Source organism: Oncorhynchus mykiss, chromosome 8 (genome assembly GCF_057628025.1).
Source record: "Oncorhynchus mykiss isolate SJ-2025 chromosome 8, ASM5762802v1, whole genome shotgun sequence".
Lineage (NCBI taxonomy): Eukaryota > Metazoa > Chordata > Actinopteri > Salmoniformes > Salmonidae > Oncorhynchus > Oncorhynchus mykiss.
Window position 1 is genome coordinate 57,070,919 of NC_143029.1, and position 25,063 is coordinate 57,095,981.

Genomic DNA, 25,063 nt, shown 5'->3' on the forward strand with positions numbered 1-25,063 from the left:
GATGAAAGTGGGAGGAGGTGTCGTAGGATGGTGGATTGGAGATGAAATAGAAGACTGTCATAGAATTGTCCATGTGTGTGGGTGTGTCTATGTGTTTGGGTGTGTCAGTGTGTGTGGGTGTGTCTATGTGTGTGGGTATGTCTATGTGTGTGTGCATTTTGTAGTTAGCCTATTTGCCAATGGTGAATGACAGTGACAGTCTTCATCCGCTGTGTGAGATTGTGTTGAGCCTTCGACCTCAGTGACTAACATGTATTTAGTACTGGAGATGTCAGGTAGCCACACTGTCATAAACACATGTAATCTCCACAGTCTCCTCTCTCAGACGTCACTGTCTGTGACACCTGTACACCGCCTGTGTCAACTTAGTTTATATTCACTATGCAACATACTGTACATGCACACACACTGTCGCACCTCAACATGGCAACTACCACTCACACATTTACTAAGTTTATCACCCGTGTAGGCCTAGAAACACACATTTACTAAGTTTATCACCCGTGTAGGCCTAGAAACACACATTTACTAAGTTCATCACCCATGTAGGCCTAGAGACACACATTTACTAAGTTCATCACCCGTGTAGGCCTAGAGACACACATTTACTAAGTTCATCACCCGTGTAGGCCTAGAGACACACATTTACTAAGTTCATCACCTGTGTAGGCCTAGAGACACACATTTACTAAGTTCATCACCTGTGTAGGCCTAGAGACACACATTTACTAAGTTTATCACCCGTGTAGGCCTAGAGACACACATTTACTAAGTGTATCACCCGTGTAGGCCTAGAGACACACATTTACTAAGTGTATCACCCGTGTAGGCCTAGAGACACACATTTACTAAGTTTATCACCCGTGTAGGCCTAGAGACACACATTTACTAAGTGTATCACCCGTGTAGGCCTAGAGACACACATTTACTAAGTGTATCACCCGTGTAGGCCTAGAGACACACATGTACTTAGTTTATCACCCGTGTAGGCCTAGAGACACACATTTACTAAGTGTATCACCCGTGTAGGCCTAGAGACACACATTTACTAAGTGTATCACCCGTGTAGGCCTAGAGACACACATGTACTAAGTGTATCACCCGTGTAGGCCTAGAGACACACATTTACTAAGTTTATCACCCGTGTACACCTAGAGACACACATTTACTAAGTGTATCACCCGTGTAGGCCTAGAGACACACATGTACTAAGTGTATCACCCGTGTAGGCCTAGAGACACACATTTACTAAGTGTATCACCCGTGTAGGCCTAGAGACACACATTTACTAAGTTCATCGCCCGTGTAGGCCTAGAGACACACATTTACTAAGTTTATCACCCGTGTAGGCCTAGAGACACATATTTTAAGCAAACGCAAAATAGGGTCATATAGTTATGACCCTCTAAGTCTCTCTGGCTAGAAGTGTTTCAATTTGTTTGCTTTAGGTTAACACTGATCTTTGGTAAAGGTTTTAACTAAAGCCACACTTCTCCCCATTGATTTGATATTTCGTTCTGTTCAAGACATATTGTGGTCATGCAGTACTGTTTATGGGCAAGCTACTATGTGCATATTAATGTTGACCAGTTAATTGAGTTTACCCTGGGTTGTCCAGTAATGGTTAGGTTAAATCACATCAGTTCACAGGGACCACAACCTCTGTGTTGTGTTGAAGCACTCATTAACCTCATTTATTATTCATGAGCCATGCTGCTTTGCATACAGTAAATATCTTAAGACACACTCATCTAGAAATTGTAAATACTAAGCCAATGGTTGGTCTCTTTTGTAATATTATAGCTTGTGATATAGGCTCGTATTCACACTGTGTATCAGACACTCATAGATATCTTCAGAAAGTATTCATACCCCTTGACTTATTCCACATTTTGTTGTGTTACAGCCTGAATTCAAAATGGATTAAATATATTATTTTACCCAGCTACACACCATACCCCATAATAACAAAGTTAATTTTTGTTGTTGTTGTAATTTTAGCAAATTGATTGAAAATAAAATACAGAAATACCTAATTTACATAAGTATTCACATCCCCGAATCAATACTTTGTAGAAGCATCTTTGGCAGCGAGTTTTTCTGGGTAAGTCTCTAAGAGCTTCCACACCTGGATTGTGCAACATTTGTCCATTATTCTCATCAAAATTCTTCAAGCTTTGTCAAATTTGTTGTTGGTCATTGCTAGACAACCATTTTCAGGTCATGTCATAGATTTTCAAGTAGATTTAAGTAAACACTGTAACTCTGGAACATTCACTGTCATCTTGATAAGAAATTAAAGTGTAGATTTTGTTATTGAAAGGTTAATTAAGGTGAATTAATCTCCCAGTGTCTGGTGGAAAGCAGACTGAACCAGATTTTCCTCTAGGATTTAGCCTGTGCTTAGCTCCAGTCAGTTTCTTTTTTATCCTGAAAAACTCCCCAGTTCTTAACGATTACAAGCATACACATAACGTGATGCAGCCACGACTACGCTTGAAAATATGGAGAGTGGTACTCAGTAATGTGTTGTATTGTATTTGCCCCAAACATAACACTTTGTATTCAAGACAAAAAGTGAATGGCTTTGCCGCATTTTTTGCAGTATTACTTTAGGGCCTTGTTGCAAACAGGATGCATGTTTTGGAATATTTTTATTCTATACAGGCTTTTCTTTTCACTCTGTCATTTAGGTTAGTTTTATGGAGTAACTACAATGTTGTTGATCCATCCTCAGTTTTCTCCTATCACAGCCATTAAACTCTGTAACTGTTTTAAAGTCACCATTGGCCTCATGGTGAAATCCCTGAACGATTTCCTTCCTCTCCGGCAACTGAGTTAGGAAGGACGCCTGTATCTTTGTAGTGACTGGGTGTATTGATACACCATCCAAAGAGTAATTAATAAATTCACCAACTTGGTTGCTTCAAGTTGTGTATTTACGGACTTCTGTTATCAGCTCCAATGTTAGTCCATTATAGCCTAGTTCGTTAAACAGCCTACATAAACTAAATGCCAAAATGTAAGGCTATCCCATATTTGTTTTAATTGCATGGCTTTAATATGGAAATATTTTGTTAAACATAACATTCACACTAATGTAGGCCAACTATAAAACGCATCATGAGCCATGGGCCAAACATTGCCAATTAGCAAGATAAGTCACCATTGATTAGACCTAAAAAAAGACAGTGAATAATTTGAATCAAGTTGTAATAAAATTTTAAAAAATGACTTGTTTTAAATAAGCTACAGTATGTCTAAATAGAGTTAGGCTACAGGAACCATAATTGCGCCCCATGGGCATATAATAATAAGACTACACAGACTATGGAGCTTTGATATGACTATCATCGCCGTTGATATGGCTAATAGTGACTTTGCCAGGTAAATGAACAGCCTACAAGCGGATTCAGCAGCATGGACAGCAATCGAAATCCCCGCGATTTGACAGTTACGTCCCTCAGAGTAAAGTTGAAGATAATAAACCAAAAAACAATATCAGTCTTTTTAATGAAATGAATTGATGCTCCTAAACAGGGTTCCTACAACTGAACAGGGTTCTAAACAGGGTTCCTGCACAACTGACATCCTTCATGCAATGGGCATCGCGCAAACGAGTCCAAACTTTTCACAGAATCTGGACAAATATACAGTGTGTACATGTATATATGTCCAATATAAATTAAAAAGGGGAATATCTGTTGACTGTTTTGCTGTTCGTGATATTTTCATAAAACATAGGCTACTGATAAGGCTACTTGTGTGTGCCTCCGTTGGCAAAATCAATGCCTTAAACAATTGTGTCACCACTAAAACCAGCTTTTGGTCGGTCTAGTTGTGCTGACTGAAATTGTCATATTGGCGCATGTTACACCTCAAATATTTCCACCCCTTCCACCTCAGCGCAATGGAGCTGATGTTAGACAGATACATTACCAACTCTGGTGCAAATGTTGTAAAATAGCGGATTGCTGGCTTTTACAAGTCGAAATTGCCAACGAGTGTGCGTTTGACACTTGCGCCAGTCTAATGATGATTTATAGAATTCACTGTCCAGATTCATATACACTTGTAAGCTATCCAGAACAAGTGTGTATTTGACTACCTCCGGAGGTGGGCAGGAAGATCTGATCTCAATCTGATCACAACCTGTCTTTTGATTGTCTACACCTGTTTAGAAATGTGGGCACAATCAGAACAAAGGTCGCATGCTACCAGGTGTAAACGGGACCTTTGTAAGTGAGTCAACCTTGGCAATGGTTGGCTGGGAGTAATATGTGAAGTCTGATTGTCTGAGAGTGTACAGGGGTTCGCAGTTCATTGACTAAGAGTCCATATGAGGCAGCAGGTGAAGACTGATTGTGTGAGTGTGCAGCGGAAAGCAGCCTATTGGCTGAGAGTGTTCAAGAGACAGTGTGTCATTGGCTGACTTGGTTCAGGAAGCAACAGGTGAAGGGTAGCCTAATTAGCTGAGAGTAGTGTCAAATAAGTTGGATCTGTTCCGAAAGTGGACCTGGGGCTTTCCCAGCCGAACCCGATATGCATCATTTTTCATGGATTTTTTATATAGAGACCCGTTCCGAAAGTACCCGAGGAACACTAGACCCATTCCGTGTAGGCCTGTTCAGATCCAGACCCGGTCCGATCCGAATGAGGGAAGCAGCAGAAAAGGCTGTAGTGCATGCACTTTCTCATAGTTACAAATAACAACTCCATTCAGAATATAAAGCAGCAGCCTGTTGGCTCTTGGTCATTGTAGACTATCCTCCTCATTTAACTTTTAACTCCGTCATCTTAATTACATCTTCCATTGATTAGATATCTCCTAATTTTTGCCCCACAAGGAGGCTCTATGACAGACAAGTCATGTAAAATGACACATAACGAGACCCGTGACAAACATATCAGATCTGACCCAGACCTGTGACATTATTTACAATTCAGAATCCGGACCCTCTCGGGTATTCGGGTACAACTGAATCCGTGAAGACCTCTGGCTGAGAGTATACAGAGAAAAGCAGGCTTTTGGCTGAGAGGGTTCAAGAGACAATAGAGCCGACTGACGACTGACTGCTGACTGCTGACTGACTGCTGACTGCTGACTGACTGATCGACAAAGAACCTTGTATCATAAATAAATACTCATTATTATTTTGTAAATTAGTCCGTGTGTCATTGGTTGACAGTGTTCCGGAATTAGCATTCTTAATTCCATTCCTTTACTAGATTTGTGTGTATTGGGTATATGTTGTGTAATTGTTAGATATTGTTAGATATTACTTGTTACATATTACTGCACTGTCGGGGCTAGAAGCACAAGCATTTCACTACATCTGTTAAACATGTGTATGTGACTAATAATTGGATTTGAGCAGGTCATTGGCAGGTCATTAACTGCGATTGTACAGGAGGAGACAGAAGGCATGTAAAATCTGGACCAGCTGTTTCTAATGGCAGCCCTGTTCTGCCCAGCTGTTCCACTGTAGGATTTAGACTGGTGGACTGTTTACCTACATACGCAGCTAGAATTAAGATGATTTCCCTGGCAGACATGGTGTGTGTGGGGGTCTGTGTGTGATCTTGTTCTTCTATCCTCATGAGGACCTGTAATCCCCAAAAGGAGAAAATTCTCCCTCGTTGGGGACATTTCTCAAGTCCCCACAAAGACAAAGGCTATTTTAAGCTTAGGGGTTAGGTTTAGGGGTTAGGGTTACAATTAGGGTTAGGTTTAGAGTTAGGTGTTAAGGTTAGGTTTAAGGTTTAAGGTTTGGGTTAGGTTTAGGGTTAGGGAAATAGGGTTAGGGTTAACCCTAACCCAGTGTCCTTTGGGGAGGAAATGGACAATCGATTCAAGGATGTCTACAATCAGAGATCTCCTAACTAGAATAAGTTGGCAGATGTTCAATATAGTGAGATGAGGACAAGGGATCTGTGTGTGTGTGTGTGTGTGTGTTGGCCATGGTCCCCTTGATTCAGAGGTACAGTACATGTGGTCACACACGCAAAGCCCATACACACCCTACAAAGTTATGACAGTAGAGGTCACAGAATGCCTTAACCCTTACCCAGAACAATAGAGCTAATGGAATCGTCCTAAAAGTTACAACCCCCCCCAAAAAAATAGTCCCTGAATAGAATCTGTGTTTGAAATTCACTGCTCGACTGAGGGACCTTACAGATAATTGTTTGTGTGGTGGAGACGAAGAAGTCGTTCAAAAATCATGTTAAACATTTTTATTGCACACAGAGTCCATGCAACTTATTATGTGACTTGTTAAGCACACTTGTACTCCTGAACTAATTTAGGCTTGCCATAACAAAGGGGTTGAAAACATATTGACTCAAGACATTTCAGCTTTTCATTTATTTGTAAAATGTTCTAAATACATAATTCCACTTTGACATTATGGTGTATTGTGGGTAAGTCAGTGACACAAAAAATAAATCTCAATTTAATCCATTTAAAATTCAGGCTGTAACACAACATCAGGGAAAACATCAAGGGGTGTGAATATTTTCCTGAAGCACTGTAATATCACCACATCTAATCAGTCCTCTTTTCTCTCTCCTCTCTGTTGTCATCGTGCCAGGCTTCTGAAGACCCAGTCCCTGGAGTGGTACTACAACAATGTAAAGTGTCGCTTCAAGAGGTTTGGTAGTGCCAAGGTGCTGAAGACACTATACAGAAAACACCTGGCGGAGCATGGGACGCTGGGAGAACTCACAGGTACAGGACTGGACAGTTTTTTTTTTTTACTGCTGCCACAACTTTAATCGGACGTTTACATCGACCGTACGAGTGCAGAGACTCTCTGCTTGTGTCAAATCTTCCAGCATCTTAGGGATGGATCAACATTTACAGAATGGTTACATGGAGGAAAATGGGGAGGGTCATGCTTTTTCAATTTCAGTCAAGGGGAGGGTTTAGTATTTTTTATAATCTAGTCCAGGGGAGGGTCATGTAATTTGTAATTGATAAAATGTCAATATTTCTTAGTGTTTTAGAATTAATTGCTTATTAAGCTATAAATAGATATGTGCCCGATGCCGTCCCTCATCTCTGATTCTCCGCTTAATATCAAATGTGCCTATAGGCTATTTAGTGTTGTCTCAAGTCAAATGATCCATAGCCTAGGCTATGGGCTATGAAGTGCATGCTCTGGGAAGCAAAGCACAGAGCAAAATGATATATTTCTAAGATAGCTGCTGGGATGGTGTAAATACAACTGCATTACACACTGCAATGGATATTCCAACCCTGAGCCCCGGGCTGCTCTGCTCTTGCTGATCAAAACCCTTTTTGTGTGCTGCCATCCAATGGCTGCGCCGTGTAAGCCTACAATGGCAGTTCAGGAGGAGTGAAAGGCTTCATCCCAAAAAATTAGGCCTAGTCTAAAAAATATTGCACGTGGACTAGCCTATACTTTATGTTCTGTTCCGTTTGAGAAGGAAGAGCACAAAGATGAGAAGGTCAACTTTGATAGCTTTCCGATACAATAATTGATTTTATTAAAAACAATATTTTATTCTACCCATGATGTATTTATCAGAGTTATTGACCTCTCAATAAGCCAGATTCAAGGAACGTTGTGCTGCTAAAACTTGACGCAGCAGCCACAGCACAATCAATCAGAAACGGACAGCTAATGTTGCTGAAAGTAGGCAAATTCGAGTAGGCAACCGTCTTCATTTGAATTAGACTTTACTAACAACAAGACTTTGTGTTGGAGCCTATTTCTTCCTATTTAAGAAATAAGAGGCATGCCTTCCTGTTTTACAGATTCAATTAGACTATAGGCTGCTATATCCATAGATTTGTCGGTCAACTCCTCCACCCATGCACTCTTTAAATAACCTACCTCCTTGTCAGTGAAGGTCTGTTACTATCCGGATAAAGGTAAGACCCAGATGCAGACCAGACATGTCGAAGTAACAATGTTTATTACAGCAACAGGGGCAAAGGTACAGGACGTCAGGCAGGCTCAGGGTCAGGTCAGGCAGTGGTCGGTAATCCAGAGGTGGGGCAAAGGTACAGGACGGCAGGCAGGCTCAAGGGCAGGCAGAGTGGTCAGGCGGGCGGGCTCAGGGTCAGGACAGGCAAGGATCAAATCCAGGAGGACAAGAAAAAAGAGACGGGAAAAGCAGGAGCTGACACAAAAACGCTGGTTGTCTTGACAAACAAGACGAACTGGCAACAGAGAAACAGAGAACACAGGTATAAATGCACAGGGGATAATGGGGAAGATGGGCAACACCTGGCGGGGAGTGGAGACAATCACAAGGACAGGTGAAAAAGATTTGGGTATGACAGTTACATTAAAACCAAGACTCAAATTGAGGGGGTATGTCTACCTTTAATTGAAGAAAATGGCCAAGAAGCACAGGCCTACCCCTTGTTAGCGTAAGATTTGGAGGATAAAAAATGGAACCTCTCATTGAGTTAAACCATGGAAGAAGAGTAGCCAGCAGTTAAAACTTACATTTTTCTACGTTGATAGGCCTACTCTTTCTAGGGTGGAAGGGTAGGCCTAACTTTTGAAAGTAACATGCTCAGATTCCTAATTATTTGCAAACAGGGACAGTTTCGTTGCAAACAAAACACACCGATTTGGCATTAGAGAAATATAATAAGATTAACACATAGGCCTATCTGTCTGTCCATGCATAGCCTGTAATTTTGGTAGTCTGTGTGGCATAAAAAAATATGATGCTAATATGTAAAATTAATTAGAATTGCATGAAATGTTTATAAAAGGCCATTTTTTCACTGACCGGCAAATACAATGATAGAGTCATGCAATGCTTTTCCTACACCCCTACTCTTTTCCACAGTGGTCTGCAAACCCACAACTTTAAAAATACCTCTAATGTCATATCATGCTTAAAGGACACATTTTAAGCGTTCAGGGAGGATTTAGGTAAAAATACTACATATATTGCTGAAGGGAGGGCCATCCATTTTCATTTTATTATTTATTTTTATTTTATTTCACCTTTATTTAACCAGGTAGGCCAGTTGAGAACAAGTTCTCATTTACAACTGCGACCTGGCCAAGATAAAGCAAAGCAGTGCGACAAAAACAACAACACAGAGTTACACATAAACAAACGTACAGTCGATAACGCAATAGAAAAACATGTATACAGTGTGTGCAAATGAAGTAAGGAGGGAGGTAAGGCAATAAATAGGCCATAGTGGCAAAGTAATTACAATTGAGCAATTAACACTAGAGTGATAGATGTGCAGATGAGGATGTGCAAGTAGAAATACTGGTGTGCAAAAGATCAGAAAAACCAAAACAAATATGGGATGAGGTAGGTAGTTGGATGAGCTATTTACAGATGGGCTGTGTACAGATGCAGCGATCGGTAAGCTGCTCTGACAGCTGATGCTTAAAGTTAGTGATGGAGATGTAAGTCTCCAACTTCAGTGATTTTTGCAATTCGTTCCAGTCATTGGCAGCAGAGAACTCGAAGGAAAGGCGGCCAAATGAGGTGTTGGCTTTGGGGATGACCAGTGAAATATACCTGCTGGAGCGCGTGCTAGGGGTGGATGTTGCTATGGTGACCAGTGAACTGAGATAAGGCAGAGCTTTACCTAGCAAAGACTTATAGATGACCTGGAGCCAGTGGGTTTGGCGACGAATATGTAGCGAGGACAAGCCAACCAGAGCATACAGGTCGCAGTGGTGGGTAGTTTAAGGGGCTTTGGTGACAAAACGGATGGCACTGTGATAGACTGCATCCAATTTGCTGAGTAGAGTGTTGGAGGCTAGTTTGTAAATGACATCCCAGAAGTCAAGCATCGGTAGGTTAGTCAGTTTTATGAGGGTATGTTTGGCAGAATGAGTGGAGGCTTTGTTGCGAAATAGGAAGCTGATTCTAGATTTAATTTTGGATTGGAGATGCTTAATATGAGTCTGGAAGGAGAGTTTACAGTCTAGCCAGACACCTAGGTATTTATAGTTGTCATTTTAGCATTTAAGAGCAGTTGGAGGCCAAGGAAGGAGTGTTGTATGGCAATGAAGCTCGTTTGGAGGTTTGTTAACACAGTGTCCAAAGATTCTTAGAAGTAGTTTGTGAACCAGGCGAGGCAGTCATTAGAGAATCAAAGGCTGTTGAGTCTGCCGATAAGAATACGGTGATTGACAGAGTCGAAAGCCTTGGCCATGTCGATGAAGACGGCTGCACAGTACTGTCTTTTATCGATGGCGGTTATGATATCGTTTAGGACCTTAAGCATGGCTGAGCTGCACCTGTGACCAACTCGGAAACCGGATTGCATATCGGAGAAGGTACGGTGGGATTCGAAATGGTCGGTGATCTGTTTGTTAACTTGGATCTAAAAGACCTTGGAAAGGTAGGACAGGATGAATATAGGTCTGTAACAGTTTGGGTCTAGAGTGTCTCCCCCTTTGAAGAGGGGGATGACCACGGCTGCTTTCCAATCTTTAGGAATCTCAGACGATACGAAATAGAGGTTGAACAGACTAGTAATAGGGGTTGCAACAATGGCAGCGGATAATTTTAGGAAGAGAGGGCCCAGATTGTCTAGCCCAGCTGATTTGTAGGGATCCAGATTGTGCAGCTCTTTCAGAACATCAGCTGTCTGGATTTGGGTGAAGGATAAGCGGGTGAGGCTTGGGCCAGTTGCTGTGCGGGGTGCAGAGCTGTTGTTCGGGGTTGGGGTAGCCAGGTGGAAAGCATGGCCAGCCATAGAGGAATGCTTATTGAAATTCTTGATTATCGTGGATTTATCGGTGGTGACAGTGTTTCCTAGCCTCAGTGCTGTGGGCAGCTGTGAGGAGGTGCTCTTATTCTCCATGGACTTAACAGTGTCCCAAAACTTTTGGGAATTAGAGAGGTCCGATTGCATTCAGGTCAAGAGGTGTGTGTGTGTGTGTGTGTGTGTGTGTGTGTGTGTGTGTGTGTGTGTGTGTGTGTGTGTGTGTGTGTGTGTGTGTGTGTGTGTGTGTGTGTGTGTGTGTGTGTGTGTGTGTGTGTGTGTGTGTGCGCGTTGTGCAGCAGGACTGTTGAGGGAGAAGAAAACAGGACTAAGCGCCTGCAGGTTTTTATTTCATTTAACAAGTTCACCAGATTACTGTACACATCCTGAGACGGGCAATGTGTAGGCCACACTGAGTTTAGGAACAGGAGCCAAAATCTGTGTATATGTGTTATATGAATGTAATAGTAGAATGCAATGTGAATGCATTATCCGTGTCTGTACTTGACAACATAGTAAGTACATGTGTGGATTACATTCTACTTAATGCCCTCTGCCATATTCATAAAGCCTACTATGCTCCAGAACCTTCAGGGGAAGGGCAGGACAGCTTTGGCCACGGAGATATTTGCAGTAGCAGGGGTCATATATATATATATATATATATATGATATTCTGTGATATTCTCAGATGGAAAATACTAAATAATTTGAATTGAAACAAGACCACTTGCTCATGGTCACACGGACTAAATTACTTTGTGCACAGTAGCGGGTAAAATCACTGAGGAAGCCAAGCCAGAAACAAAAGCCATATTTCAACTCATGTGTTGTGATAATTGCGTTGTTTGTTCTATAACCTGTTAGTTCATATGCATTGCGGCCATGATATATAGGCCTGAAGTCGAGATAATAAGAAGACACAGTGACAGAATAATTTCAACCACACCTTTGTTTCATCACAAAATTGAGTCCACAAAGCATATTGCATGTAACAAACAGTTATATGACCTACAGCAATGGTCAAGCAAGTTAAAACCAGTTAAATTTAAATAAAGGTGAAATAAAAAATAAAAAAATACAATTATTTAATGTTATTTTACAGTATGAAGAATGCAATTGAACGTAGCTGAATAAAATTGAAAGGATTTTTTCTCCAAACGATTTGAGGGACTGTGTGTGTGTGTGTGTGTGTGTGTGTGTGTGTGTGTGTGTGTGTGTGTGTGTGTGTGTTCGTGCGTTCTTGTGCGTTTGTGCGTGCCTGTGGACCCCCAATACACAGCCAGTTAGCAATAGAGTCGCAAAGAAAACAGAATGAGGCTTTGTTCTCAAATCTAGTTCATGTCACTCAAGTTCACTGCCTTCCTCCTTAAAAGGACTGGAAATGACCATATCCACTTCCCCAATCCACTTCTGAACTACATGAACACTGGGCACACGCAGTCCAGGGATAAGGTTGATAATGCCTCACACAAGACACAGTAATGCAGTTACATAACAACAAATAACCTCAGCTTTATGTGCATATTTAGAGGACCTGAATAGAGCTCAAAGCAGAATGAGGATGTATGACTAGGGCTGTTATGGTGACTGTAATACCGCCACACCGACGGTCACCAGTCTTGATGGCAGTCAAATTCCACTTCACATTTAGTCATGGTAATTAGGTTTCTGCAATCTCTGATGCTACTCAGCACTCTATTAATGCAAATGTAATCGAAAATCTAATCAATGTCTTCTTGAGCCCATGTTGCCCAACATTTCAATAGGTCATGCAATTGCGTGAGAAAACATGGCCTCTATTAAAAAGAGGAGGATCCCATCAGCTTTCTATAGGCTTACAATATTTATTTCTCAACTTTCCTAATATTAAGCACATTGCTTCTCTATACAACAGGTGTATAGCCTACCTGGCTGGCATGAAAATGAACCATTCGCTATTTAAGTGCATAGATGACATGTATTTTTCCGCTGCCCCTGTTTCAAGACAGGTGCATGATAATGGTCCATTCTAAATCCAATCAAATTTCACACATATATTATTTAGTATATATGTAAAGACAAGATTAAATCAAGGATAGTGTGATGTGTGATTGTGAATTATGCCTGGCTTAAGGGAAGAAACAGCGCATGTCTTTTTTTGCTACCTTTTTCAAATCATGTAGCCTAGCCCATAGGCCTATATGTTTTGAGAAGGTGTGTATCACAACTGAAGTGGCCAAATGAAACATGTGAGTTTCAAGTTTGGGGAAGATAATTTTCACCATAAAAATGCATCTTAATAATAAAAGCAATGCATGCACAATCGTAATTGTGGTCACTTTTGAGAACTGTGTTTTCCTGCTAATGGAACATTTGCGCTTATAGCTACTACCATATGCGAATTGCTACGCTTATACGGTGAAGAAATATCCTAAAAGTTTATCAATATTTAAAGCTAAACATTCTCATCTGTTGCATCAGGCTCATTGCTTAAAGTTTTTTTGATGCAAGTGGTTGTATTAATTTGGCAGCTAGCGCATCCCACAACTGTCCCAGACTAACATGCGTTTACATTTTTTTCTTTTAAACCATCATCTTTGAAATGCAAAAGAATGGCCAAAATGTATTATTCCAGCCCAGGCGCAATTTAGATTTTGGACACTAGATGGGAGCAGTGTATGTGCAATGCTTTAGACGGATCCAATGAACCATTGCATTTCTGTTCAACATTATGCATCAAGACTGCCCAAATGTGCCTAATTTGTTTATTAATACATTTTAAAGTTCATAACTGTGCTATCTCCTCAAACAATAGCATGGGATTATTTCACTGTAATAGCTACTGTAAATTGGACAGTGCAGTTAGATTAACAAGATTTTAAGCTTTCTGGCAATATCAGATATGTCTATATCCTGGGAAATGTTCTTGTTACTTACAACCTCATGCTAATCACATTAGCCTACGTTAGCTCAACCGTCCCGCGGGGGACCCACCAATCCAGTAGAGGTTTACACACATAACAGGAGACAATTATTTGAAACAGACAAAGTTGTCCAATGCCCATTTTATTTTCCTGTTCACACCTTTTTGCTACATTGTGACCTACTGAACATGACCCATGCCCTGTGTGTTGTATCTTTTTGCAGAGGGTAGCACGTATGAGGAGAGCATCGGCAACGAGGGCAGCGTCTGTAGTGAAAACGCCTTCTACAGACAGAGTGAAGGTAGGCTTCTGGCTTTCCCCTTCTCAAGCATTTCATGTCTTTACTGAAAGAACAGATAGGGGGGCCGTAGGTAGCCTAGTGGTTAGAATGTTGGGCTAGTAACTGAAAGGTTGCTGGTTTGAATCCCTGAGTCTACTAGGTGAAAAATCTGTTGATCTGCCCATGAGCAAGGCACTTAACCCTGGTTGTTGTCCATAATGGCTGATCCTTGGCTGTGACCTCTCGGAGGTATCTCAAGGAGATATACAAAAAAAACAATTTCCATTACATACTTGTGTATATTTGTTGACAAAAATAAGCAACCCAATCATTATTATCATTTTGTTCATAAAATAACTTCCGGTTCCGGTGGCATGCATCGTAAATGGTGGCTATCTCGTGGCTTTTCTTTTGCAAAATAACTATACATTTACTTATTTTCAAATTATTGTCAACATATAACATCACATTCAGGTGTGGGACGTTTACTGTATGGCAAGTAACAATAGCAGGTCTAGGGGGAAAAGGTAAGGAACTTGTCCGTCTGCCCTGCATTAAAGACCAAAAATGGTAAAAGAAAAGTGTGATAACTAAAAATATATATATACCAGTTTCATTTAAGGACCAACAAATTTACAGCTGTGCCATATAAATTGCAAAATAGTTGGGAAGAGATTTTCGGTGTACCGATTCCATGGCACATGGTTTATGAATTGACACGCAAAACAACGCCCGATTCAAAACTTATTATACAAAATATTTGCAACTAATATAATGTTATATATATGGGGGATACAATCTTCCCAGTTCTAAAGATTTTGCTGCAAGGAGGCAGAGTCATTAGATCATTTATTTTGGTACTGTCCATATGTATTTTGTTTTTGGTCACTGGTCTAGGAATGGCTGAAGAATTACAAGATTTACCTAGAACTAACACTGCAGATAGCAACACTGGGTGATTTGAAAAGTCAAAGTCAATCGATCAATAATATAATAATGATTTTAGCAACATTTTTTATCTTTAATTTACAATCTGTAAGAACTATGAGAATAGAAAGGTTCTGTACTTTTGTACTGCACAGTTAAAAATATATGGCAAATAGAAATCCAAAATGGGATAGGTTGAATGGAGCTGAAGGGTGGGACTAATAACAAGATAACCAATAATAAGATAACATACTGGGTCTGTAAAATGTACATAGGTTCAGAACTTTTGTGAAATAGCACAGTTACAAATATAACTAATTGACATCAGAAATAGAGGAAGGACTAAAAACAAACAAAATATAACTATTGTAAAATAGGTTGTGTCTGTAAAATGTGTATAGTATGTATAAACTGAAGGTAGAAGCCGAAGTGTTATTGTTTATTAGTTTACTTCAATTGGGGGAGGGGTGGTAGTGTTTGCGGGGAATAATAAAGGTATATTCTAAAAAAAAGTGTATATATATATATATGTGTATATATATATATATATGTGTGTATATGTATGAATGTTTTTGTATGTATGTACACTACCGTTCAATCGTTTGGGGTCACTTAGAAATGTCCTTGTTTTTGAAAAGTGATAAGAAATACAGTGTACACATTGTTAATGTTGTAAATGACTATTGTAGCTGGAAACGGCTGATTTTTTTATGGAATAGCTACATAGGCGTACAGAGGCCCATAATCAGCAACCATCACTCCTGTGTTCCAATGGCAGGTTGTGTTAGCTAATCCAAGTTTATCATTTTAAAAGGCCAATTGATAATTAGAAAACCCTTTTACAATCATGTTAGCACAGCTGAAAACTGTTGTTCTGATTAAAGAAGCAATAAAACTGGCCTTTAGACTAGTTGAGTATCTGGAGCATCAGCATTTAGGGGTTCGATTATAGGCTCAAAATGGCCAGAAACAAAGAACTTTCTTCTGAAACTCGTCAGTCTATTCTTGTTCTTAGAAATTAAGGCTATTCCATGCGAGAAATTGCCAAGAAACTGAAGATCTCGTACAAAACTGTGTACTACCCCCGTCACAGAACAGTCCAAACTGGCTCTAACCAGAATAAAAAGAGTGGGAGGCCCCGGTGCACAACTGAACAAGGGGACAAGTACATTCGTGTGTCTAGTTTGAGAAACAGACGCCTCACAAGTCCTCAACTGGCCGCTTCATTAAATAGTACCCTCTAAAACACTGTCTCAAAGTCAACAGTAAAGAGGTGACTCTGGGATGCTGGCCTTCTAGGCAGAGTTGCAAAGGAAAAGCCATTCCTCAGACTGGCCAATAAAAATAAAAGATTAAGATGGGCAAAAGAACACAGACACGGGACAGAGGAACTCTGCCTAGAAGGTCAGCATCCCGGAGTCGCCTCTTCACTGTTGACATTGAGACTGGTATTTTGCGGGTACTATTTAATAAAGCTGCCAGTTGAGGACTTGTGAGGTGTCTGTTTCTCAAACTAGACACTAATGTACTTGTCCTCTTGCTCAGTTGTGCACCAGGACCTCCCACTCTTTATATTCTGGTTATATTTTCCTGTCAAAATGTAACAATTACTTTTGGGTCTCAAGGAAAATGTATTGAGTAAAAAGTACATTATTTTCTTTACGAATGTAGTGAAGTAAAAGTAGTTAAATATAAAATAGTAATGTACAGATATCACAAAAAACGACTTAAGTAGTACTTTCAAGTATTTTTACTTAAGTACTTTACACCACTGCCCAAATGCCTTCACACCAGTACATTAGCATACTTTATATACTGTTACACATGCACCTATCACATAGTATTCCATACAAGATAAGACCATGCAACCTGAGTTGAAACCAGAGTGAGGTGAACATGTACAGTACATAAACAGATGCATGCGCCATATTTTTATGTGATGGACACTTGATACGATCACATGATATTGTTGTGGTATGTCACAAAATCATATTATAGTGATAGACGAGGTAGTTACATGCATACAATCAGGGGTAAAGTGGCTGAGCAGCATGATAAAAAAAATAGTAGCAGCAATGTATATCTGTGTGTTATATAACAGAGTCATTTTAATAGAGCCACTGTAGATAGTGCTAATGACTGGTCCGCCCAAACCACGCATGAACAAGGGAATCTATATTCGGAGAGCCTGTTGCTGTCCTGCCCTTGACTTTGGTGCAGGGCATGTGATGTCCATAAACTCTTCATCACAAAATTGTCTGATCTTGTCAAAAAGATAGCTTGTGTCCAGTCCAGGTGGCGCTTTACAGGCTGACCATCTTTTTAAATGTTTTATTTATTTTTTATTTCACCTTTATTTAACCAGGTAGGCTAGTTGAGAACAAGTTCTCATTTGCAACTGCGACCTGGCCAAGATGAAGCATAGCAGTGTGAACAGACAACACAGAGTTACACATGGAGTAAACAATTAACAAGTCAATAATACAGTAGAAAAAAGGAGAGTCTATATACATTGTGTGCAAAAGGCATGAGGAGGTAGGCGAATAATTACAATTTTGGAGATTAACACTGGAGTGATAAATGATCAGATGGTCATGTACAGGGAGAGATATTGGTGTGCAAAAGAGCAGAAAATAAAATAAATAAAAACAGTATGGGGATGAGGTAGGTAAAAATGGGTGGGCTATTTACCGATAGACTATGTACAGCTGCAGCGATCGGTTAGCTGCTCAGATAGCAGATGTTTGAAGTTGGTGAGGGAGATAAAAGTCTCCAACTTCAGCGATTTTTGCAACTCGTTCCAGTCACAGGCAGCAGAGAACTGGAACGAAAGGCGGCCAAATGAGGTGTTGGCTTTAGGGATGATCAGTGAGATACACCTGCTGGAGCGCGTGTTACGGCTGGGTGTTGCCATCGTGACCAGTGAACTGAGATAAGGCGGAGCTTTACCTAGCATGGACTTGTAGATGACCTGGAGCCAGTGGGTCTGGCGACGAATATGTAGCGAGGGCCAGCCGACTAGAGCATACAGGTTGCAGTGGTGGGTGGTATAAGGTGCTTTAGTGACAAAACAGATGGCACTGTGATAAACTGCATCCAGTTTGCTAAGTAGAGTGTTGGAAGCAATTTTGTAGATGACATCGCCAAAATCGAGGATCGGTAGGATATTCAGTTTTACTAGGGTAAGTTTGGCGGCGTGAGTGAAGGGGGCTTTGTTGCGGAATAGAAAGCCGACTCTAGATTTGATTTTCGATTGGAGATGTTTGATATGAGTCTGGAAGGAGAGTTTACAGTCTAGCCAGACACCTAGGTACTTATAGATGTCCACATATTCAAGGTCGGAACCATCCAGGGTGGTGATGCTAGTCAGGCGTGCGGGTGCAGGCAGCGAACGGTTGAAAAGCATGTATTTGGTTTTACTAGCGTTTAAGAGCAGTTGGAGGCCACGGAAGGAGTGTTGTATGGCATTGAAGCTCGTTTGGAGGTTAGATAGCACAGAGTCCAAGGACGGGCCGGAAGTATATAGAATGGTGTCGTCTGCGTAGAGGTGGATCAGGGAATCGCCCGCAGCAAGAGCAACATCATTGATATATACAGAGAAAAGAGTCGGCCCGAGAATTGAACCCTGTGGCACCCCCATAGAGACTGCCAGAGGACCGGACAGCATGCCCTCCGATCAGAAAAACCGAGGCTACTGAGTCTGCCGATAAGAATATGGTGATTGACAGAGTCGAAAGCCTTGGCAAGGTCGATGAAGACAGCTGCACAGTACTGTCTTTTATCGATGGCGGTTATGATATCGTTTAGTACCTTGAGCGTGGCTGAGGTGCACCCGTGACTGGCTCGGAAACCAGATTGCACAGCGGAGAAGGTACGGTGGGATTCGAGATGGTCAGTGACCTGTTTGTTGACTTGGCTTTCGAAGACCTTAGATAGGCAGGGCAGGATGGATATAGGTCTGTAACAGTTTGGGTCCAGGGTGTCTCCCCCTTTGAAGAGGGGGATGACTGCGGCAGCTTTCCAATCCTTGGGGATCTCAGACGATATGAAAGAGAGGTTGAACAGGCTGGTAATAGGGGTTGCGACAATGGCGGCGGATAGTTTCAGAAATAGAGGGTCCAGATTGTCAAGCCCAGCTGATTTGTACGGGTCCAGGTTTTGCAGCTCTTTCAGAACATCTGCTATCTGGATTTGGGTAAAGGAGAACCTGGAGAGGCTTGGGCGAGTAGCTGCGGGGGGGGCGGAGCTGTTGGCCGAGGTTGGAGTAGCCAGGCGGAAGGCATGGCCAGCCATTGAGAAATGCTTGTTGAAGTTTTCGATAATCATGGATTTATCGGTGGTGACCGTGTTACCTAGCCTCAGTGCAGTGGGCAGCTGGGAGGAGGTGCTCTTGTTCTCCATGGACTTCACAGTGTCCCAGAACTATTTGGAGTTGGAGCTACAAGATGCAAATTTCTGCCTGAAGAAGCTGGCCTTAGCTTTCCTGACTGACTGCGTGTATTGGTTCCTGACTTCCCTGAACAGTTGCATATCGCGGGGACTATTCGATGCTATTGCAGTCCGCCACAGGATGTTTTTGTGCTGGTCGAGGGCAGTCAGGTCTGGAGTGAACCAAGGGCTATATCTGTTCTTAGTTCTGCATTTTTTGAACGGAGCATGCTTATCTAAAATGGTGAGAAAGTTACTTTTAAAGAATGACCAGGCATCCTCAACTGACGTGATGAGGTCAATGTCCTTCCAGGATACCCGGGCCAGGTCGATTAGAAAGGCCTGCTCACAGAAGTGTTTTAGGGAGCGTTTGACAGTGATGAGGGGTGGTCGTTTGACTGCGGCTCCGTAGCGGATACAGGCAATGAGGCAGTGATCGCTGAGATCCTGGTTGAAGACAGCGGAGGTGTATTTGGAGGGCCAGTTGGTCAGGATGACATCTATGAGGGTGCCCTTGTTTACAGATTTAGGGTTGTACCTGGTGGGTTCCTTGATGATTTGTGTGAGATTGAGGGCATCTAGCTTAGATTGTAGGACTGCCGGGATGTTAAGCATATCCCAGTTTAGGTCACCTAATAGAACAAACTCTGAAGCTAGATGGGGGCGATCAATTCACAAATGGTGTCCAGGGCACAGCTGGGAGCTGAGGGGGGTCGGTAGCAGGCGGCAACAGTGAGAGACTTATTTCTGGAGAGAGTAATTTTTTAAATTAGTAGTTCGAACTGTTTGGGTATGGACCTGGAAAGTATAACATTACTTTGCAGGCTAACTCCTCCCCCTTTGGCGGTTCTATCTTGACGGAAAATGTTATAGTTGGGTATGGAAATCTCAGAGTTTTTGGTGGCCTTCCTGAGCCAGGATTCAGACACGGCAAGGACATCAGGGTTAGCAGAGTGTGCTAAAGCAGTGAGCAAAACAAACTTAGGGAGGAGGCTTCTGATGTTGACATGCATGAAACCAAGGCTTTTTCGATCACAGAAGTCAACAAATGAGGGTGCCTGGGGACATGCAGGGCCTGGGTTTACCTCCACATCACCCGCGGAACAGAGGAGGAGTATTATGAGGGTGCGGCTAAAGGCTATCAAAACTGGTCGCCTAGAGCGTTGGGGACAGAGAGTAAAAGGAGCAGATTTCTGGGCATGGTAGAACATATTCAGGGCATAATGCCCTGGAAGGATGCAATGCAGCTGAAACCTGGTCCCGACAGTCCGAACACTCCTTGGCAACAACACCAGGCTCCAGAGCATTGAAGCTGTAAAACAGGGAATAACAAAAAATCAGAAGACATTACAACCCTGCACAACATCAATTCACCTCCCAAGTTTAGATAAGAATAACCTCATACAATGAATTTTTTTGCTGGTACTGCTTGATCTGTAGAGGAGGCCTGAAGTACAGAGTCAGGTATTGTTGCCAGCCATAGCTTTCCATCAGCACCGTACCATCCTCCAGTCCAACCAGATGTGGGATGTTGACCCCTGTCACAGTGCTGTCCTTCACAAAACCAGCAATCTCAGACAATGTTCACTCTGGTCTTTCTGAAGCGCTGCTTGATGAGCCCGAAGCACCAGTCGGGGGCAAACTTGGTGTGGCCTGTGATCAGGAAGTGAAGGTCCAGACTGTGGTGGAGCTTATGCATTGTCCGCCAGGCACAATACCAGAGCACAAACATGTTATTGTTTTGGCCACTGCAGTTATCACAATGTAGGTCCACGCGTGTTTTCCCAACTCCGTAGTTGGTGAAGAAATGGTGCATGTAGTTGATGACTGTTCTACTGCCTTTGCTTGCTTGGGCCAGTTCTCTTTTTGATGACTGTATAACTGGTGGATTAGAGTCAGGCGTGTTCTACTGATTGATGCCGATTCCAGATACAAATATTTTTGCATTTTTATACGATAGATGAGTAATGGCATTCTGAGATATCACTACGCACAGTTCCTAGTAATTTTCACTACTGTAGCTAGCCAGCCATCTAACTTCAGCTGGCTAGCTAACAGCAAGCTTTAACTAGCAATGCAAACTGATTGTCATAGCTAGCTAAAGTTAACCAATAGGTAGGCTGGACACATGACATTTTTAACAATGTTCTTTTCTGATAAAAACTAGTTCATTGCATCTGCCGTGGAGCCCAGTTTCATAATATGACCATATTTCCCAGCTGCTTGCCGTCGTTTTGAAGTAATCGCGAAAAAACAGGCCTTATTTTAGTGTATTTTTCACCCTGCCAGCTCCTATTAGTTCTATTGAGCACTGTGTCACCAACTCGCCTTCCGAAAGTTTTATTCCCAGTATATTGTTCAACGTCACAATGTCTGCTTTGCTATTGTTGGCAATGAGACCTGCTCACGTTGTTTTATAGTTCAAATGTATTTATGAGCTATAGATCTGTCATTCTCATTGAAAGCAAGTCTAAGAACTGGTAGATCTGTTTTATTTCTATGCTTCCCGTTCTTAAGTTTCATTTTTGCCTCTTTTACTTTCAGTTTTGGACACCAGCTTCAAACAGCTGAAAATACAATATGTTTGTTTATTATAAACGTATTTAGATGGTACAAACACTATGCTTGATTTGCCACATGAACAGGAAAGTTGGCGAACTATTAGAATTTTTGATACGAGGAAATGGCAGAGCGATTTCTGCATATTGCACCTTTTAAGAACTCCTCTCAACAGGAAGGAAGCCACCCAAACCTGTCTCAATGGACTCAAAGGGGCATTGGATGCCATGAACATAGGCAAATCACTTGGATGGGAAAGTATTCCAACTGAAGTCTATTTAAAATGTTGGAATCAATTAGGTCCACTATTAAATTATTAATACAGCCGTTCTTAAATGTTAATTTGGGAGAGATGTGAACACGGCACTAATTTAGCTCTTATTAAAAAAAAGGTAAGGATGCCACCAAGTGTTTTCACTATAGTCCTCTATCTTTGATAATCAAAGATATTAAACTTTTATAAAATATTGGCATCGCGTCTCGAGACTCACATGCTGACTACACCAGGCGTGCGCGCATGTTGATTTTGTCCATCCACATCAGACTCGATCAGGACACCCAGGTTGAAATATCAAAACGAACTCTGAACCAACTATATTCATTTGGGGACTGGTCGAAAAGCATTAAACAGTCATGGCAATTTAGCTAGCTAGCTTGCTGTTGCTAGCTAATTTGTCCTGGGATACAAACATTGGGTTGTTATTTTACCTGAAATGCATAAGGTCCTCTACTCCGACAATTAATCCACAGATAATGAGTTAGTAATCTCTCCTCTTTCAGTCGTCTTCTTTGGACTTTATATGGCAGTTGACAACCAACTTTAATGTGCATTACTGCCTCCCACTGGACTGGAGTATGGGCCTCAGTTCATCTTTCAATCACCCATGTGGCTATATACTCCTAAAAAAACAATGAGGAGATGGGAGAGGCAGGACTTGCAGCGCATCAAGCCTCACAAATAGAAGCAAGTTCTACTTTACCGCCTGGCTACACAGACTCGTTGACGTGAGCAAGCAGTGTGGATGCAATGATTGAATAACATGTATGTGTAAATGTATTTTGCAACGCTCGCGCACGCAATGCGGGCGGTATGGTCAGCATGTAATTTACCTAAATTAATCCACACGGTCCAAAGTGGGTTTGTTAAAAAGCGTTTAACCTCGGATAACCTCCCATCGACTATATCATCAGAAACAACAGCTCTTTGGGCTGTATTATTTCTTGATGCAGAAAAAGCTTTTGATAGACTAGAATGGTCAGTCTTGGAACATATTGGAATTGACAACAATTTCATTAATATGATTAAAATACCATATGCCAATTCCTCAGCCATGTTTTTTTTTTTTTCAATAATAAGAACAAATTCTTAGGCCAAACCCTAACCCGGACGATGCTGGGCCAATTGTGCACTGTCTTATGGGATTCCCAATCATGGCCGGTTGTGATACAGCCTGTAATTGAACCAGGGTCTGTAGTGACGCCTCTAACACTGACATGCCTTGCCTTAGACCGCTGCGCCACTCGAGGCAATATCTGCTCTGCTCCGTTCAGGATCACTAGAAGCAGCAGACTAGGAGGTCCAATTTCACCTCTGCTGTTCTTATTATCCATGGATCCCCTGGCCCAGGCAATTTGGCAAACAATTTAAATAACACAGATTTCTCTATATTCTACTGATCATTTAATTTCCTTATATGCAAATTACATTTCACTATATATATATATATAGACACTGTATCTCAATTGTTCCCAAACGCATTGAAGATCATAGATACATTCAGCTTTAATCTCAAGTTATAAAATGTATCTAACCAAATCAGCTCTTCTGCCTCTCAAGACCCCGATGGAGGACTCCATCTCTACGTATAGAATCCCAACCGTTTTCCATTTTAAATATTTGGGAGGAGATATATTTCCTTCTTTAGATTAAACCATTACCAGAAACTTTAACAGAACGCTCAAATCAATTCAATCCGACATCAGTAGATGGAATAATATCCCAGTTGTTTTCACTGGCTGAATATCTATTGTCAAAATGAATATTGCCATGGCTGAATTTCTGTAGTTAAATGCATCCCATGGCTCCCCCTTCTGGCTATTGGGATAAAATTCATAGTGCGGTATAAAAATGTATATGGCAAGGTTAACGATCCCGGATACAATTTGTACATTTACAAAGAGGGAAAGACGTAGGAGGACTATATGTTTACCAAACTTTCAATTGTATTTCCAGGCTCTAGCATTTGGCCCCATCTTAAATTGTTCCAGACATTATTATTCTGCCTCCTGGTTGAGTATATAGAGATTGCCCCGGAAGAGGTGACCTTCACTGATCTATCCCTTCATGTAAATTACGATTTGGTGCTACTATTGCTCACACTTTCTATTTGATGCAAAATTGAAAAACAATGTAACTGGGAATCAAAATGTCATGCCCGTACTCCAATATTTCACAACAATGCCTTGAGATCTGGAGGGCGGCCTTTTGCATCCCCCTAGTAGTGCAAATATGGAATACGAACCCTTACCGATATTATGGACAGTAATGGTTTGAGAACTTTCCAAGATTTGAAAAATACATTCACATTACCAGGTAATTCCTTCATTTTTTCTCCCATATTTACAACTTAGGTCAGCTACCGAATCATCTAATGATGGGATTTATAAATAAATTATCTGGGCTCCAGAAAGGACTGATCACTATAATGGATCAATTAATCGGGGGTTACCCTCATTTTTTTTTTGTACATGTAACCCCCCTCTGAAAAATAACAATTACAAAAATAAATAAAAACAAAAAAAGTATTCCAAAAAGACAAACAAACCACTAGCAAGACAGACTACCACCCTCTGCTGGCTGGTGAGTGTATAGCAAGACAGACTTTAATCTAAAGAAACCTCTTGGTTATGTCCCCATCCCTTTTCAGAGCACAGCATGGCAGAGACCCTGACGGTGGCACTGAGGGTGGCAGAGGAGGCCATCGACGAGGCCATCGCCAAGGCAGAGGGACACACCGACAGTCAGGTAACATATTCTGCAGGATGGAGTTGTCTAAAAAGAGTAAACATCTTATTGACTGTTTGGCTGACTTCGTTGTTGTTCTGACTAGGACAAGCAGAGCGAGGCAAGGTATCTGCGAGACCACAGAGAAGAGCTGATTGAGGAACTGGCCACAACCATTGTGCAGAAAGTACGTCCAATTTCATTTAATTTAAATTAATTTCAATACAATTG

At 41.5% G+C, this 25,063-nt stretch overlaps 1 protein-coding gene across 6 annotated transcripts in view; it reads left to right on the top strand.

Annotated features, from left to right (window-relative positions):
* Nucleotides 1-25,063, top strand: part of myripa (myosin VIIA and Rab interacting protein a) — a 55,651-nt gene that overhangs the window by 18,854 nt on the left and 11,734 nt on the right. For all 6 annotated transcript variants that reach the window (XM_090182048.1, XM_021613020.3, XM_021613018.3 and 3 more), the window contains exons 4-7: nt 6,594-6,730; nt 13,858-13,935; nt 24,756-24,853; nt 24,939-25,019. In XM_090182048.1, the coding sequence (XP_090038174.1) occupies nt 6,594-6,730; nt 13,858-13,935; nt 24,756-24,853; nt 24,939-25,019 (394 nt within the window). The remainder of the gene's footprint in view (nt 1-6,593; nt 6,731-13,857; nt 13,936-24,755; nt 24,854-24,938; nt 25,020-25,063) is intronic.